An 18,771-nucleotide genomic window follows, 5' to 3' on the forward strand; every position below is an offset into this window, starting at 1 on the left:
TTATCCTCAGTTTTTATTTAGTTTCCAAATGACCAAATAGAAACACAGAGAGGTTGTTTAACTTGTCCAAGATCATCCCGCTAATATGTGATGGAGCGGGTAGATAGTCTAAAACATTTTTATTCTGTAACCTATACTTTTTTTTTTAAAGATTTATTTACTTGAAAGTCAGAGTTACACAGAGAGGAGAGGCACAGAGAGAGAGAGAGAGAGAGAGAAAGAGAGAGAGAGAGGTCTTCATCTGCTGGTTCACTCCCCAAATGGCTGCAACTACTGGAGCTGTGACGATCCGAAGCCAGGAGCTTTTTCTGGGTCTCCCATGCAGGTGCAGAAGCCCAAGGACTTGGGCTGTCTTCCACTGCTTTCCCAGGCCATAATAGAGAGCTGGATCGGAAGTGGAGCAGCCGGGTCTCAAACCGGTTCCCATATGGGCTGCCCGGCACTGCAGTCGGCATCCTCACCTGCTACGCCACAGTGCCAGCTCCTGTGACCAATACTTTTAATATTACATACTAGAAATTTTTGTTGTTCTGTTTTTTCTGTTCTAAAACATTACATTGGAATGGAACCTCTTCTGTGTTGTATGTATGGAGTAGCCTAGTTCTGTGTCTCCTTTCTAGTTCTAGCTTCAGGCTTCATGTTATGATGACTCTCTTGGGAATGTTGTAAAACATAAGGACCACTAGATGTGAACTCTTCCATTCTTGCCCCACTCCAGGGTTATCTATACTTTCTATACTTCTTCTGCCCTTTCCTCCTTTTCCTCTTCTCTTTTTTTTTTTTTTTTTTTTTTTTTATAAGATTTATTTATTTATTTGACAAGCAGACTTGCAGAGAGAAAAAAGGAAAGAAGAAGAGGATCTTTCATCTACTGGTTCATTCCCTAAATGGTTGCAGTAGCCAGGGCTGGGACAGGCTGAAGCAGGAGCTTCATTCAGGTCTCCCATTTGGGTGGTAGGGACCCAGTACTTGGGCCATCTTCTGCTGCTTTCTCAGGCACTTAATTCAGGGAGCTGGATTGGAAATGGAGCAGCTCTGGCTTAAACCGGTATTTATGTGGGACGCCAGCGTTGAAGGCAGCGGCTTAACCCACTGCACAACACTGGCCCCTTTTCCTCTTAGTATGTGAGAAAGTCCTACTCTTTGTAAGACCTGTACCTTACTCTGTACTTTGTATCCCATCTTTTCTTATCTTTGCTTTCTATCTCTTATTTTTCTTCTATCTGGTTATTCAGTTTCTTCCCACTGTTCCTCTCATAAAATATACTCAGGTCTTTTTGCATTTTAAAGTATTTTCTCTTGATTATATCTTACCTCTTAAATCGCTGCCATTTCTCTTTCCTTCTGTCATACCACTTAGGGGTTAATTTCCAGTATATGCGTTCACTAGCTAACTCCTGAACTCATTGTAATCTGGCTTCAGTTACCAGTTCTCTAAATTGCATTGGAAAAGACTAGTGAAGGGCCAACTGTCAAATTCAGTGGCCTCTTCTTGACTTTACATATCCTTTTCTTCTTGACTTTATGTAACTTTGTCTTCCATGACATGACTTATCTTTTGATAAGTTTTTGGGTTTTTTGTTTGTTTTAATGAAGCTATACCTTCTGATTAGTGTGTCATTTTTTCTCTTAGGAACAGAAAGAATTTTAGTGATGTTTTGTTCTTTTTATTCCAGCAAAACTATGCCCTTTCTTTTGATACATACTTTTTCATGGGAAGGGCAGTACATGGGTGCTTGAGTGTCTTGAATGACAGTTTCAGGGTGATGTTTAGAAATATTATGGAGCTATAAACAATATTGTGATTGTTTCAGGGGCTTAGGGTATGGAGACATGTTTCAAAAATAAGTAATCAATTTTTTATTATAATCTTGTCTCTGGAAAACAGTAAAAATTTGGGGTTATATAAACTTCAAAAAGGAAATCTTGATAAATTCTTGCCTATTGGGAGACTGTGCAGAAGTGTAAAGGAACTATGGATAGTTGGGCCCATAGGGATTTATAGTCAAGAATTAAAATTTCAAAATATCTCAACAGGCTACTCTGTTCCTAGCTCGCAAGTAAATAACTTCACATTCTAAAAGTCAGTCTGGAGCTAATTTATCTTTCCTTTTTGGTCTTCAAATAAGGGAAAGAATCAAGTCAAAAGGGTATGGCCTGGGTACCAACCCCAAGTCCACCATATACCAGTTCTGGATATTTAGACAAGTTACTTACTCTCTCATGAAATCACCTATTTCATTTTCATTTGGAAAGAAATATATGAGAGTACTTTAAAAAGTTTACAGAAACTAGAGTTAAAAGGTAAGGTTACTTTAGTGCAAATAATTTGAAATCAATATGGAAGATATCTTCAAAAAGTTCATAAAGATGTCTATTATGGAAAAACTATGATGAATTTGAAAATTTCTGACAGCAGCATAAACTTATCCTTTAATTCTATTTTTCTATGAACTTTATGAAGCATCCTTGTATATGACCTAGAACAATGTCTAGAAATACAATAAATAGGTAGTTCTCTGCTTTTTCCAGAAAGTTGATTTTATTCTCTGTCTACTCCTTCTACAGATATGCACTTTTTTTTTCTCTGTTTCATTTCAAGACCACTCATTGATTTAGGTTTGCCATTGGGATCAATTCTTTTTTATGAAGATTTACTTATGGGACTCTCAGTGTGGCATAGCAGGTTGAGTGGATGCCAGTTTGAGTTCCAGTCAGTCTGCATCTGATCCAGTTCCCTGCTAGTGTGCCTGAGAAAGCAGCAGATAACAACCCAAATGCTTGGGCTGCTGCACCCACTTGGAAGACCCAGAAGAAACTCCTTGTTCCTGGCTTCAGCCTGGCTTAGTCCCAGCCAATGTGGCTATTTGGGGAGTGAAGCAGCATATGGAAGACCTTTCTCTCTCACTGTCCCTCCCTCTCTCTTTGTAACTCTTTAAAAAAGATTTATTTATTGATTTGGAAGAGTTAGAGAGAGAGGGTGAAAGACAGTCAGGGCTTTGCCAGGCTGAGGCTATGGGCAAGGAATTCTGTCTGGGTCTCCCATGTGGGTGGCAGGAGCCCAGGTTCTTGGGCCATCTTCTGCTTCTTTCCCAGATGCCTTAGCAGGAAGCTGGATCAGAAGCAGAGCAGCCAGGACTTGAACTACTGCTCATGTGAGTTCCAGCATCACAGGCAGCAGCTTAACCTGCTTTGCCACAGACGCTGGCCCTGGATTCTTCTCCTGTTGGATTCTGTCGTTTTCTGAAATTTTGTAGGAAAAAATCTGTTTTTTCACTTTTACCATTTCATTTTTTTTATTTTCTCTGTATTTTTAAAAAAGATTTATTTATTTATTTAAGAAGCAGAGTTACAGACAGGGAGAGACAGAGAGATCTTCCATCCACTGGTGCGCTCACCAAATGGCCACAATGGCCAGAGTTAGGCTTATCAGGAGTCAGGAGCCAGGAGCATATTCTAGATCTTCTACATGAGGGCAGGGCCCCAGGCACTTGAGCCATCCTCTGCTGTTTTCCCAGGCCACTAGCAGGGAGCTGGATTGGAAATGGAAAGCTGGGATTTGAACTGGTACCTTTATGGGATGCCGGAGTGCAGGCAGAGGCTTAACCTACTACACCACAGCACCAGCCCCACTAAAATATTTTTTTAAAGATTTATTTATTTACTTTAAAGTCAGAGTTACACAGAGAGAGAAGGAGAGGCACAGAGGGAGAGAGAGAGAGAGAGAGAGAGAGAGAGAGAGAGAGAGAGAGAGGTAGGTCTTCCATCCGCTGGTTGACTCCCCAGTTGGCCGCAATGGCCGGAGCTGCATCGATCCGAAGCCAGGAGCCAGGAGCTTCTTTCATGTCTCCCATGCGGGTGCAGGGACCCAAGGACTTGGACCATCTTCCACTGCTTTCTCAGGCCATAATAGAGAGCTGGGTCAGAAGTGGAGCAGCCAGGACTTGAACCAGCATGCATATGGGATGCCGGCACTGTTGGTGGTGGCTTTACCCGCTATGCCACAGTGCCGGCCCCTGAAATATTTTTAATTATATCCTAGGCATCATGTGATTTTTTCCCCAAATAAAGTTCCTTAAATACTGGTATTCTGTAGGCTCTGTTTCTGACTACTTTCTTTTCTCATTGTTACTAGTACATGCTCTTCTTGGGAAATTGCATTCATTCCTTTGACTTTACATACTTTTTTACAATCTTTATCTATACCTCTCACTTGTACCTACATGTTTGTATTTACATTTTCTTAGTATACTTCTCTAGTCAGAGGTATTCTGTAGTAACTAAAAATAATAAATGTCTAAAACACTCAGTATCTCTCATCTTTATGTCTACTTTCTCCCTTCATTTTGAAACTTCCTGTAACTTTATTTTATAGTTCTTCTATGAACTTTAAGCTTTAATACTGATCGTGTCCTCAAAGCTGATGCCTGGCAAGTAGTAGGCCTACAGTAAATGAATTAAAGTGAGTTCTGTGCTTAAATCTCTGCCTTCAGTCTTAAAAGTACTGGTTGCTATTCTTTTACTTATTAGTCTAGATATTATTATTATTTTTGACAGGCAGAGTTAGACAGTGAGAGAGAGACAGAGAAAAAGGTCTTCCTTTTTCCGTTGGTTCACCCCCCAAGTGGCTGCAATGGCCGGTGTGTTGCCGCTGGCATGTTGCGCCGATTTGAAGCCAGGAGCCAGGTGCTTCCTCCTGGTCTCCCATGCAGGTGCAGGGCTCAAGCACTTGGGCCATCCTCCACTGCCTTCCCGGGCCACAGCAGAGAGCTGGACTGGAAGAGGAGCAACCAGGACAGAATCCGGCGCCCCAACCAGGACTAGAACCTGGGGTGCTGGTGCCGCAGGCAGAGGATTAGCCTAGTGAGCTGCGGCACCGGCCCAGTTATTATATTTTTTAAAAATTTAAGTGTTTGAGAGGCAGAGAAAGAAAGGCTCTCTCAAATGCCTACAGTGGCTGGTGCTGGGGCCTGAATTCAGTCCAGGTCTCCCTAGTGGGTGGCAGGGATACAACCTGAGCCATCACTACTGCTTTAGCAGGAGCGGGAGTGCATTAGTAGGATCTGAGGTGGAGCTTGGGACTAAGATTAACCCACAGGCCAGATGCCCATGCCCAATCTTGATATTATTATATCTAATTAGGAGCATTATAGAAACCCTTTATTAAAATATTGTTTTAAAAATGAATTACTATTTTAGAAAAGCTTGTTTTTCATCCTAAAAAATAAAGTGGTTGGTAGAGCCAAGCACAATTCATGTAATGTATTATTATGATTATGTGTATGTGATGTTTTTCCTGACAATATAATAATTAATATTATTATCTTTGTTGTTAGTTTAGTTTAGTTGTAGGAAGCTTAATTTCATGCAGTTGTAATACTTTGATTTTGACATACTTTCATATACTTTTTAAGCTTCATATTAATCTGCTTGTTATTAAAATTATGTCTAATTTTCTTTTAGGACCAGTTTGGACAACATATAAAATCAGATGTGCACTTGAATTTCTATGTTTATTATGGTCCTGATCGTATTAGAGACCCAGCCTTGCTTTCAAAACAAGATATTGTTTTGACTACATATAATATTTTAACTCATGACTATGGAGTAAGTATGTTGATATTTATAAAGGTTGAAGTTAACTGCACTTCGAATTTCTTAAGTGCTCTAAAAGTTTGGCTTTCTGTACTTTTTTCATTCTAGATACTAAAAATATATAGGAAATAAATAGGATTTTTAAAAATAAAGATTTATTTATTTATTTGAAAGAGTTATATAGAGAGAAGGAGATATAGAGTGTGAGAGATCTTCCATTCACTGGTTCACTCACCCAGTAGCCTTGAGGTCCGGGGCTGGGCCAGGAACCTGGAACTCCATCCAGGTCTTACCCAATCCAGGTCTTACCCATGTGGATGACAGAGGCCCACATACTTGGGCCATCTTCTACTGCTTTCACAGGCTTTGGCTGTCTTCTACAGCTTATCAACAGGTAGCTGGATTGGAAGTGGAGCAGCTGGGACTCGAACCATTGCTCGTATGGGATGCCAGTGTCGCAGGCAGATGCTTAACCTATTATGTCCCAACGCTGGCCCCTTACCTTCTTTAGATACTAACTTAGGAATGTTAGGAATGTTTTCTATTTAGGACATTTTGAGGTAAAATTTTACATTTGAATTGTAACTAAGTCTAACTAAGTTTTATTTCTTAAATATTCTGGAAAATTATTTTCTGCCTTAATGATTTGACTAGTTAATACCTTAGTTTGAAGATAAGCTTTTTTAGGGGCCGGTGCTGTGGCGCAGCGGGTTAACACCCTGGCCTGAAGTGCTGGCATCGCATATGGGCACCAGTTCAAGACCCGGCTGTTCCACTTCCGATCCAGCTCTCTGCTATGGCCTGGGAAAGCAGTGGAGGATGGCCCAAGTGCTTGGGCCCCTGCACCTGCGTGGGAGACCGGGAAGAAGCTCCTGGCTCCTGGCTTCGGATTGGCGCAGCTCCGGCCGTTGCAGCCAATTGGGGAGTGAACTATCTGGTGGATGACCTCTCTCTCTCTCTCTCTCTGCCTTTCTTCTCTCTGTGTAAATGACTTTCAAATAAAAATAAATAAATCTTAAAAAAAAAGCTTTTTTATAGCTGCATTTCATGAGTTTTCTAATTCTTTTAGGAATCTAATTATTATGTAATTGTACCGTTTCAGTTGTTCAGCTAAATGTTTTGTAAATATGTTATTGTTAAAATTTCAGTCTTCTATGAATGTTACCTTTCATATAAAAGAAGGCAGTATTGTTATATGCAAATAATTCTGAAAATTGGCAATTTTTGTATCACCACTGTATTTTAGTCTGAAGCAGAATATTTCATTATATTGCTCAGGGACTCAGCAGAGTGTTAGACCAGGGTTTAAAATGCTGATTTTGCCACTTTCCAGCTATGATATTTTCAGCAACATATTTAGTACCTTGTACTTTGATTTTCTTTTCTTTTTTTTTTTTTTAAGATTTATTTTATTTATTTGAAAGTCAGAGTTACATAGAGGAGAGGCAGAGAAAGAGAGAGGTCTTCCATCCGCTGGTTCACTCCCAGTATGGCTGCAACGGCCGGAGCTGTGCTGATCCAGAGTTGGGAGCCAGGAGATTTTTCTGTACATGGGTACAGGGGCCCAAAGGCTTGGGCCATCTTCTACTGCTTTCCCAGGCCATAGCAGAGAGCTGGATTGGCAGTGGAGCATCAGGGACACGAAAGGGTGCCCCCTATGGGATGCTGGCACTTCAGGCAGGGGCTTTAACCTGCTATGCCACATCACCGGCCCCTAATTTTCTATATGTAAAATATCAGTAGTAATAGTCATGAGCTTTTTGAGTATTTGGTAATTGAATGTACTGTTATTTTATAGCAAGTTATACTCAATACTATTTTATTTTTCTGTGATTTTTAAATTTTTATGAAACCTTCATTTCAGACTAAAGGTGATAGTCCATTACATAGCATAAGGTGGCTAAGAGTGATCTTGGATGAAGGACATGCCATTCGAAATCCAAATGCTCAGCAGACAAAAGCTGTACTTGATTTAGAAGCAGAAAGGAGATGGGTATTGACAGGTAATCATAGTATTTAACTTTTTAAAAAGTTGATTCTTCAAAGTATATTATTTAATAAGTTAGTGAGTTAACTTTGTAAACTTCAAGTGGATATAAAGTCTGTCACAAAACTAATCATAGAAATTAAAATGTTTTGGCTTGTTTTTCGTAACTGCTCACTTTATCATAGTGAATTATAGTTAAATCACAGGATTTACTCTTGAATCCCAGGGATAAAGTAGCTACTCTAATCCTCTAATCAGAATTGTGATTTTTCATTGACCATCTTGGAACTTGTTTGCTACACATGATACCTTTAGTAAAAGGTAGAGAAGAGAATATAAACCTAAATTAGTTGCTTTTTCCTTCTTACTAATGCGACTGTTTTAAAAACCAAATAAGCAAACGTACTTTATAAAGAGAAAGTTTAATTCATTGGGTCTTTGGTCTTTTTCTTTGTTAGTGTGGCAAATGAGAGCTAAAAGTTAGAGTGAAACTGTATTTTGAGGTGTGTATCTGTCTAAGAAAGCATTATATTCACAGCTTGGTATAGAATGCCCATTCGCAACTGTTATCTTCTCTGATGGGCCAAATGAATATTCTTGTTGGATACTCTGATTAAAAGGTTTTTTTGATTATTTTTTAGGTACTCCAATCCAGAATTCTTTAAAGGATTTGTGGTCTCTTCTGTCCTTTTTAAAACTAAAGCCATTTGTTGATAGAGAATGGTGGCACAGAACAATACAGCGTCCTGTCACAATGGGAGATGAAGGAGGACTTCGGTAAGTAATTTCACAGCAACTGATGATTGTGCTACAGATAACTTAGTGACTTGAACCAGTTGCCACTTTCATTGTTATTTAATTTGACTTTTGATTTCTCATTCCATAAAGTGTTTATGTCTCAATGTCTTTGACTTTTAGAACCTAGTGATTCTTGTTTGGGAAGAGAAAGATTTCCAGTAACTTACTACCCTTCTGATTTTAGGCATTCTGAAAGAAAGGGCACAACTTTGTGGTCTCCAAAGCCTCTATTAACAGAATCAACAGTGACAGGGACATCTGTATCTGTTGAGGATCAAGTATGCCTTTAGCTTTCACACCTTACATAGCTTTATAAAGTGGTGAGTGATGTGGTGTACAGTGACCTCTTAGGAGTGAGGTTTTACATGATTGTATCTGGTGGAGACATAAAAGTTGAGAACATAAATTAAAACTCACCGTGGTTTTAGCTCTCTCTCTCTTTTTTTTTTTTTTTTTTTTTTTTTTTTTTTTTTTGACAGGCAGAGTGGACAGTGAGAGAGAGAGAGACAGAGAGAAAGGTCTTCCTTTTCCGTTGGTTCACCCTCCAATGGCCGCCGCGGCCAGCGTGCTGTGGCCGGCATGCTGCGGCCGGCGCACCGCGCTGATCCGAAGCCAGGAGCCAGGCACTTATCCTGGTCTCCCATGGGGTGCAGGGCCCAAGGACTTGGGCCATCCTCCACTGCACTCCCGGGCCACAGCAGAGAGCTGGCCTGGAAGAGGGGCAACCAGGACAGAATCCGGCGCCCCGAGCAGGACTAGAACCCGGTGTGCCGGCGCCGCAAGGTGGAGGATTAGCCTAGTGAGCCGCGGCGCCAGCCTTAGCTCTCTTTTAAGTTCTAGGGTCATGTGCAAGTTTTTCTGTCTAGAGCACTTTTTTTAAATTAAGTTTTATTGATTTGAGAAGTAGAGGCAGAGTAGCAGATAGAGAGAGGTGGTATCTGCTGATTTACCACTGAGTCACTGTCCTAATACCTGCAGCAACCAGGACTATTAGGACTATAGTTAGGATCCAGGGACTCAATCCAGGTCTCATATGTGGGTGACAGAAACCCAGTCGTTTCAGCCATTATCACTGCTTCCCAGTGTCTGCATTAGCAGGAAGCGCACGTGAGGATCCAGACCCAGGTATTGAATATATTTACTCCAGTATGAGGCATGGGAGTCCTACTTAAAATGTCTTAAAGATTGGGCTAAAAGGCCAACTTGGCAGTTGCTTTTAAACTGAGCATATCCGATACCTTAGTAAGTTGTGAAATCCTTATAAAGGTGGTAGCTAGCATTAAAGAGAAAATAGAGTAGAGGAAATAAGAAAATATCAGAGTGCTTCTTGCATAATAAAGATTATTTTATTTCTGTTTATATGTCTGTGTTTATGTATGGATGGAATTTAAAATTTGTCTCTTTTTGTGGTTATAGTGAAAACTTTGTTTTTTTTGACAGGCAGAGTGGACAGTGAGAGAGAGAGACAGAGAGAAAGGTCTTCCTTTGCCGTTGGTTCACCCTCCAATGGCTGCCGCGGCTGGTGCGCTGCGGCCGGCGCACTGCCTGATCCGATGGCAGGAGCCAGGTACTTCTCCTGGTCTCCCATGGGGTGCAGGGCCCAAGGACTTTGGGTCATCCTCCACTGCACTCCCTGGCCACAGCAGAGAGCTGTGCCTGGAAGAGGGGCAACCGGGACAGAATCCGGCGCCCCGAGCAGGACTAGAACCCGGTGTGCCTGCGCCACAAGGCGGAGGATTAGCCTAGTGAGCCATGGCGCCGGGTGAAAACTTTTAAAAGCCACTGACCTTGTTGTTAGTGTCGTCCATTTGATTTACTCAGAACCAAACACTTAAACTTTCAAGTTAAGAAATTGTACTTAGATTTCAATGTTAGGGAAAACCTTTTCTTAAAGAATTCATATGCTCCTTTTTTTCTTCTGATAATTAGGAGGAAATGTAAAGATCTTGGAACCTAGGAAGGCATTTCTCCTTCTTCTTAAATCTCATGTTTCTATTTTTGGATTTTTGTTACTTTAAAATTAGTTATGTACCTTTGATTTTTCACATTGCAGAAAGAAGGATTGTACTCATTTTATCCTTAGAACATTTATTTCAGTGCTTTGTACTCAGTGAGTACTTAGTAAGAATTTTAATGTTAATTTTTGGGTAATGCAGTTGACAAGATGATTGAGAAGTAAAGGTTAATGATTAGAGCAGAAGTGGGGAGAAGAGCTTAAGAAAATTAAAGACAGGATGTAGGAAGATTGTGACAAGTATTGAGTTGAGGGGAAATTCCAGTTCATTTTTTGCTATAATTTACTATTTGTACAATAATTGTATGGTTATCAGAGTAGATAAAACCTCAAATAAGGAATTTTTAAAAAACCTCTAGTAAGTTTATTAAACAGCAATAATGTAAACTTACTATTTTTTGTTTTTACTGGGCCAACTCATATAGACGTAAAAAGTTATGTAATTATTATTTTTTTGACTAGGCGTTTACAGTCCTTAATTAAAAATATTACACTTAGAAGAACAAAGACAAGCAAAATTAAAGGAAAACCTGTTTTGGAGTTACCAGAACGTAAAGTATTTATTCAGCACATTACACTTTCAGATGAAGAGAGAAAGATTTATCAATCCGTGAAAAATGAAGGCAAAGCTACTATTGGAAGGTATGGAGTAAAAAAGTCACATTAGAAAGTAATTTTTATGTTTTTTCTTTCTTTTGTTGGAAATAAAGTCTGAAGTGTATGGAAAGATAATTTATCTCCATAGTTTATACTTTTTTAAACAAATGAATAGTTGACATGGATAAAATAATAGTATAATTCATCAGGGAAGTAATTCCTTAAGTTAGAAAAATATTTAAAGAGAAAGTTGATTGCTAGGTGGAAGACTTTGCTTCTATTTTTGACCTTGTGTCATATTGAGTGTCGCTCCCCGTCTTCGTGGGGGAACGACACAGGACCCTGCGCTGTTCTTTCGTCTGCTCGGCCCTCCCCGGGTTTGCTGCTGGTTCTTCCCGGGTTGGCTACTATCCCTTCCACCTCCGTGGAAGGGCAGTTCCCCCTGGCCGCATTCCCCACTTCCGCAGGGGAGCGGCACACCGCCGGCCGGTTCTCTCGGGGGCTGCACGGGTTCCCTTAGATGTTCCCCATAGATGTTCCCGGTGCATGCCGTCTCTCTCCTCCTTTATAGTCCTCCTCCGCCAATCCCAACTCGGCTGAGTACGCTGCTCTCCAATCAGGAGCAAGTCCTACAGTTAATTGGTTGAACTGGAGGCAGCTGTGCGGAAGCTGTTTACTTCTCTCCCAGCGCCATATTGTGGGAGAGCAGATGCATAGAATAAGTCCTAATTCGAGTAACTTAGTCCAGTCCGGATTGCTCCCCACAATTGAGTAGATAAGAAATATTGAAACTAAAAAATATTTATCTTTCTATGGCTGTCTATCTATCTATATCTGTCTATCTATCTATCAACTGTAAGATATATCTTAATAAGGAATCAAAATTTGAGGGCAATGTTTGCATTTAAGAAATAAGATAAAAATAATCTACTATAGGAGATTCTGTCAAAGGGAGAAGTGTGAAGAAAGTAGCAAAAATGGTTACAGAATCCCAGGAAAGACAGCACAGTCAAGAAAGAGAAAATGACCAGTAGTGTCACATGTACAGAGACTTAGAAAGGACTGTTTAATTTGTTGATTCAATAGCTACTGGTATAAACTCTCAGAATAGTTTCACAAGAGTGATGAATATACGGGCAAATCATTGAACAAACTAAACTGCAGGCCACTTTTTTATGTAAATTTGGCTTTAAAAAGTACATGAGACTGGTAGAATCAGTACTTAATTGTCAGACCAGCTTTTTTCATAGTTAATTAGCATGAGTACCTTTAAGCAGAAGAGATTATAGATAGAAAAGAAATTATAGCGGTTGGTAGAGGAAAATACAGCCTAACATCGGAGAAAATAATATCAAGAGTAATAATATCAAGAGTACAGTCATTGAACTGTGAAGCAAGTGTATATACAAAGTAAGGTAATAAGAAGCTGAAGAAGGTGAACTGGACTTGCAGCTGTCTTTAAAAGATTGCTAGAGTGGCAGACATGCTATAGGTAGTATTAGATACATGTAGTGAAATTCGTTAATATGGCTTTGCAACAGTGTTTAGAATTCTGGGAATAGGAGTTGATTAATTAGATTAAAAGGGATTCGTGATGGTAGAAGGTGAGAAATTCTAAGGGAAAGCATATGTGATGTGAATGACTATGGTACCAGAAAGGATAGGAGAAAATGAAGGCAAACAGAACTGAGAAAATATGGTGTTCAAAACAAAATTCAAAATTCAGTGAACTGTAGGTACAAAACAGAGTTTCATAGGAATTAGATCCAAGCAGATTATAGAGTCTAAAATCTTATATTGGTATTGAAATTTCATGTTTATTCTTTCTGCTGAAATCTGTTAAGTGCCTTTGGTGTGCTAGGCATTCCTGCACATTTAGATACAGCATAATAAAAAACAAAAATTCCTACCATCAAAGAATTAATATTTTAATGGGTAGAAATAGGCAGATTAAAAACACGATTAAATTTATGGGGAAAAAAAGCAGAGAACATGAATAGAGAATGCTGAATTTTATTAAGGTGTTTAGGGAAAATCTCTCGGAAAATGATATGTTGAACAAAGCTTGGAGGATATTGAAGTTGAGGAGTGTTTCAAGCAGAGAGAACAGCCCCAAACTGTAAAAGCCTGAAATTGGGAGCATGCCTGATGAGTTTGAAAAAGAACAAAAAAGGTAGGTGTGGCAAAGTAATAATGAGTAAGCAGGAAAATAGTCATCATATGGAAGAGTTATTGGCGCGAGGGTTGGATGGTGATAGTGTGAGGCATTGTGGTATATTTCTAGAATTTTGACTTTACTTTCTACTTTCTTTGGAGGGTTTTAGCCAGGAGAGTGGCATAATTTGATTTACTTTGTTTAAGAAGATTTATGTATTTATTTGGAAGGCAGAAAGAGAGAGAGAGAGAAACAGAGAAAGCAAGAGAGATCTTCCATCCACTGGTTCATTCCTCAGCAGCTGGAGCTGGGCTGGGCCAAAGCCAGGAACCAGGAGCTTCATCCAGGTCCCCCATGTGGGTGCAGGGGCCCAAGCACTTGGGCCATCTTCTGCTACTTCCCCAGGCATAGTAGCAGGGAGCTGGGTAGGAAGTGGAGCAGCCAGAATTTGAACTGGAGCCTGTGCAGGATGCCGGTGTCACAGGTGGCAGGTTAACCTGTTGTGCCACAATGCCAGCTCCATGATTTACCTTTTAAATGGATCATTCTGGCTTTTGTGTTCAGATTTAGATTGTTGGAATAAGGTCATCAGTAGGGAGAGCACTGCCAATAATCAAAGGGTTGATGTTGGTGTTTACCATAGTAATAGTGATGAAATGGATGAGAAATGTTTGGACTGTTCAGAGCCAACAGAACTTGCTGATTGGTGGGATATGGTGTGTGTGAGAGAAGAGTCATAGATACTCCACAAAGTTTTTCATGTGAATGGAAGGATGGAAATGCCATTCACAGAGATGGGTCTATGGGGGGAGTAGAGTTTTTTTCAGGTAAGGTAAGAAGCTCCTGCCCTTAGTCTTGTTTCTGAAAACACAGGGCATCCATGTGTTTCTTCACTCAGTTTGCCTTCCCTGCTCTTTGTGTAAAATTGTTCAGAGAATTTCATGTCAACAGGCATGTGCCCTGTTTCTGTTTTTGTACATGAGAGGTAATTTTTCCATTCCGTTTTGAAGAAATGCATGTCTGTTCCAGATTTGCAGTTCTGTTTTCCTATCGTTCTTTTACTGCAGTTGATAGCCGTTTTGCATAAGTTGGGCTTTATTGTTGCAAATTTCTGTTTTTTCATTTTTAATTTAGAATGATTTTCAGAGGAGATGTTGTTTAGAGGATATATAATATTTAACATTTTTATCTCTAGGTATTTTAATGAAGGGACTGTCCTTGCACACTATGCAGATGTCTTGGGTCTTTTACTTAGATTGCGGCAGATTTGTTGTCATACTCATCTTCTTACAAATACAGTGTCTTCCAGTGGTCCCTCAGGTAAGAAAATATGATTAGTTCATGCCATTATATTTTTTGCAAATACTTAAATCAGAATCAGAAATTTTTTACATAGCCTGAATTTGGTTGGTCATTTTGTGCTGTCAGATGGACATTGCTTTTGGTATAGGACATTTGGGAATATATCCAAGAATTTTTTACCAATGAAATGGAATTATAATGAAGTCTTTCCAGGATTTTCAGATTTCTTTTAAGATACCCTTAAAAGAAAGAATCACATTGGAATTGCCTTTTAGTCTGTGCTGGTGTGTGTAGATCGTAGTGTATTGGTAATTCTCTATGAGGTAAATTGATTTGGTTTCTATACTTCTGAATATTTCACAAAATTTCAAATTTAAATCATGCTTTTTGCCTAGGACAGAAAAAGATGCAGTGGCAAGCAAAAGTTTCCTTTCTCTTCAGTAGATTAATTTGTCAAGTCGTGTACAAATCTTGCTTTGAAATTAATTTTTCAGCCTTCTCTCTAGGGAATGATACACCTGAAGAACTGCGAAAGAAGTTAATAAAGAAGATGAAGTTAATTCTGAGCTCAGGTTCAGATGAAGAATGTGCTATATGCTTGGATTCTTTAACAGTTCCTGTGATAACACATTGTGCACATGTATTTTGTAAACCTTGTATTTGCCAAGTCATTCAGAATGAGCAGGTTAGTGTTTTGCTCAGTACGGGTCCAGTGTTCTCTGTAGTGGTGTACCTGTCTGTAGCATAATAAAACCCAAGTTCAAGAGAGTATAAGAAGTTTTGTACTTGGATTTAATAGTACAACTTTTGTAGCTAATTATTCTAATCTTTAATTGGTAATATACTTCTCATTAGTGAAGCTCTTTAACACAAAGAGATATTATTTTGGAGGCATTGTTTCACAGTTTCCTAGTTCTGCTGTCTAGATTATTGCTGTCTAACAATATATTGATAATTTGTGAGAGACACAGGGAATTTAAAATTTCCTCATAGTTGTATTAAAAACATAATTTAATCATTAATGCATTTTAATTTAATGTATCTGAAATGTGAATAGTATTCATGTGATATACTACATTGCCTCTTTTTTTTTTTTTAAGCTAAGTCTTCAAACTTTGGTGATATTGTACACTTATATCACCTTAATTTGGCTTAGTCACATTTCTAGGGCTTAATTGCTATTGTTTTGGATAAGGAAGGTCTAGATTAATTTGTATAGAATTTTTTGAAAAAATCCTGAAATCCTTGAGCTAGAGTAGATTTTTTTATGGTTTTTAAATTGATGTATAACATACATGTAGAAAAATGGATTATCATGATTCTGAATTGCATTGACCTCTAGCATCAATTTTAGTTTCATAATCTTTTTTATTGTAATGGTGGTTAGAGTCTAGTTTTTAAGGTGTAATCTTATTTTATTAGTGGGTCTTAGTACAAATGGATACAACACATGTTGCAAACTAATAGCTGTGTAAGTAATTAACAAGGACTTTTTTCTTAAAGAATAACTCCAAATAGCATGATCTATTTTAGTTTCATTCAAGGCATTGTATTCATGGTTTCTGTACTTGCCTGCAATTGGTATAAATTAGTGTTTTAAGCTTGTGCTTGGTTAAGGGTAAATACTTTTGCTCCTTCCTTTACCCATCTTACTTAGCACACATATTAGAACACTGTATCTGTCTGGATTTCAGCAAATTTTTCTCAAATAATGAATGTAACAAGTTTAATAAAATTTTGTTGTGAGAAATAATAGAATTGATATTTTTGTTCATCTTGTAAGTGTTGCTCATACTTTGTTTTTATATAGCCACATGCAAAGTGCCCTTTATGCAGAAATGATATACATGGAGATAATTTATTGGAATGTCCTCCAGAAGAACTGGCATGTGATAGTGAGAAAAAGTCCAATATGGAATGGACATCTAGTTCAAAGGTAAAATAATATATGCAAATATTTGAGTATTTGTCTTACATTTATATAAGGAAATATACATCAAAGTTATAATTCTGCTTTTAGTCCTGTCAGTTGATTGTTATATTCTTTTAATGGATGTTGGCTTATATTCTTTGGATGGGTGTTGGCTTTTTATTTCTTTTTCAATGCTGAAATTGAGAGGTAGGAGAACAGTTTCAGAGTATTGCAGTTATTTCAGTCTTTTTTTTTCCCCAAAGAAATCTTTTATTTCATGAATACAAATTTCATAAGTACAACTTTAGGAATATAGTTATTCTTCCCACCATTCTGACCTTCTCAACCCTCCCTCCTCCTCCCTCTCCCTTCCCAGTCCTATTCTCCATTAAGATTCATTTTCAGTTAACTTTGTACACAGAAGATCAACTCATATGCTAAGTAAAGACTTCAACAATTTGCGCGCGCGCACACACACACATACACACACAAATATTGTTTGAGAATCAGTTTTATGCTTAACTCTCATAATACAACTCATTAAGGACAGAGGTCCTGCATAGGAAGTTAGTGCCCAGTGACTCCTGTTGTTAATTTAACAATTAACAGTCTTGTGTATGATGTCAGTGACCACCCAAGGCTCTTGAAATGAGCTGCCTAGACTATAGAAGCCTTTTGAATTCACAAACTGTCAGTATTTATACAAGGCCATAAACATAGTGGAAGTTCTCTCCTCCTTCAGAGAAAAGTATATCCTTCTTTGATGGCCCCTTCTTTCCACTGGGATCTTTATCACAGAGATCCTTCATGTAGGATTTTATTTTATTTATTTATTTATTTATTTTTTTGCCACAGTGTCTTCGCTTTCCCTGCCTGAAATGCTCTCATGGGCTTTTCAGCCAGACCAGAATGCCTTTAGGGCTTATTCTGAGGTCAGAGTGCTACTTAAAGCATTGTCATTCTTATGAGTCTGCTGTGTGGACTGCTTCCCATGTTGGAACATTCTCTTTTCTTTAATTCTTTTATTATTAACATAATTAATCCAATTTATATGATCACTTTGACACTTAATCCTATCTATATGTTCATTTTGACACTTAATATAATCACTTTAACACTTAAGGTGGCATTATTACCACCCAGCTTATTGGGATTTGGAGTCCCATGACAAGTTTTTAAACTGTACGCTTAGAAGTTAAGTCCATAGGAACCTATGCAGTACTATACAGCTTTACAGTTACAAACTTCCTCCTCCCTCTCTATTCCTACTCTTATTTTTTAATGAGATCCATTCTCAATAGACTTTATACATGTATGATTAACTCTATGTTAAGTAAAAAGCTAAACAAAAAAGAAAAACCAAAGAAAATGAAACTGTTCCTTGACAGTCAAGGGCAGCTCAAGTCATCCCTTCTCCAAGGGTCAATTTCACTTCTCCAGATTTCATTTTAGTTGCTTTATTAGTTCTCACAGAGCAGGAAGACATATGTATTTGTCCCTTTTGGACTGGCTTATTTCACTAAGTATGGTGTTTTCCAGATTCATCCATTTTGTTGCAAACAAACCGGATTTCATGTTTGTGTTTTTTTTTTTTTTTTTTTTTTTTTTTTTTTTTTTTTTTTTTTTTTTTGCCAGTGTATAGCATTCTATAGTATACATATCACATAATTTCTCATAATTTCTTTATCCAGTTTTTGGTTGATGAGCATTTAGGTTGATTCCATGTCTTAGCTGTTGTGAATTGAGCTGCAGTAAACATGGAGTTGCAGACAGCTCTTTTGTTTACTGACTTCATTCCCCTTGGGTAAATTCCCAGGAGTGGGATGACTGGGTTATATGGAAGGTCTATTTTCAGATCTTTGAGCTGTCTCCATACTGTCTTCCATAGAGGCTTTACCAGTTTATATTCCCACCAACAGTGGATTAGGGTGCCCTTTCCCCCACATCCTCTCCAGCATTTGTTGTTTGTTGATTCCTGTACGAGGGCCACTCTAACTGGGGTGAGGTGAAACCTCATTGTGGTTTTGATTTGCATTTCCCTGACGGCTAGTAATCCTGAACATTTTTTCATGTGTCTGTTGGCCATTTAGATTTCCTCTTTGAAAAATGTCTGTTTAAGTCCTTGGTCTATAACTGGGTTGTTAGTTTTATTGTTGTGGAGTTTCTTGATCTCTTTGTATATTCTGGTTGTTAATCCTTTATCAGTTGCGTAGTTTGCAAATAATTTCTCTGATTCTTTCAGTTGGCTCTTTACTTTTCTGAGTGTTGCTTTTGCAATACAGAAACTTATCAATTTGATGTAATCCCTATTGTTCATTTTGGTTTTGACTGCCTGTGCCTCTGGGGTCTTTTCCAAGAACTTTTTGCCTGTGCCAGTGTCTTGCAGGGTTTCCCCAATATTCTCTAATAAT

At 38.5% G+C, this 18,771-nt stretch overlaps 1 protein-coding gene across 17 annotated transcripts in view; it reads left to right on the top strand.

Moving 5' to 3' along the window:
- HLTF (helicase like transcription factor) overlaps nucleotides 1-18,771 on the top strand; it is an 81,539-nt gene that overhangs the window by 45,833 nt on the left and 16,935 nt on the right. For 10 of the 17 annotated variants that reach the window (XR_011387647.1, XM_051858787.2, XM_017346628.3 and 7 more), the window contains 7 exons: nucleotides 5,464-5,607; nucleotides 7,460-7,598; nucleotides 8,224-8,359; nucleotides 10,857-11,036; nucleotides 14,342-14,466; nucleotides 14,943-15,133; nucleotides 16,259-16,384. Coding sequence is in view for 14 of the 17 variants with exons in the window: in XM_051858787.2 (XP_051714747.1) it covers nucleotides 5,464-5,607; nucleotides 7,460-7,598; nucleotides 8,224-8,359; nucleotides 10,857-11,036; nucleotides 14,342-14,466; nucleotides 14,943-15,133; nucleotides 16,259-16,384 (1,041 nt within the window). In the remaining 3 variants the exon portion in view is untranslated. 17 annotated transcript variants of the gene reach the window in all.

The sequence above is a fragment of the Oryctolagus cuniculus genome, chromosome 4, assembly GCF_964237555.1.
Source record: "Oryctolagus cuniculus chromosome 4, mOryCun1.1, whole genome shotgun sequence".
NCBI lineage: Eukaryota > Metazoa > Chordata > Mammalia > Lagomorpha > Leporidae > Oryctolagus > Oryctolagus cuniculus.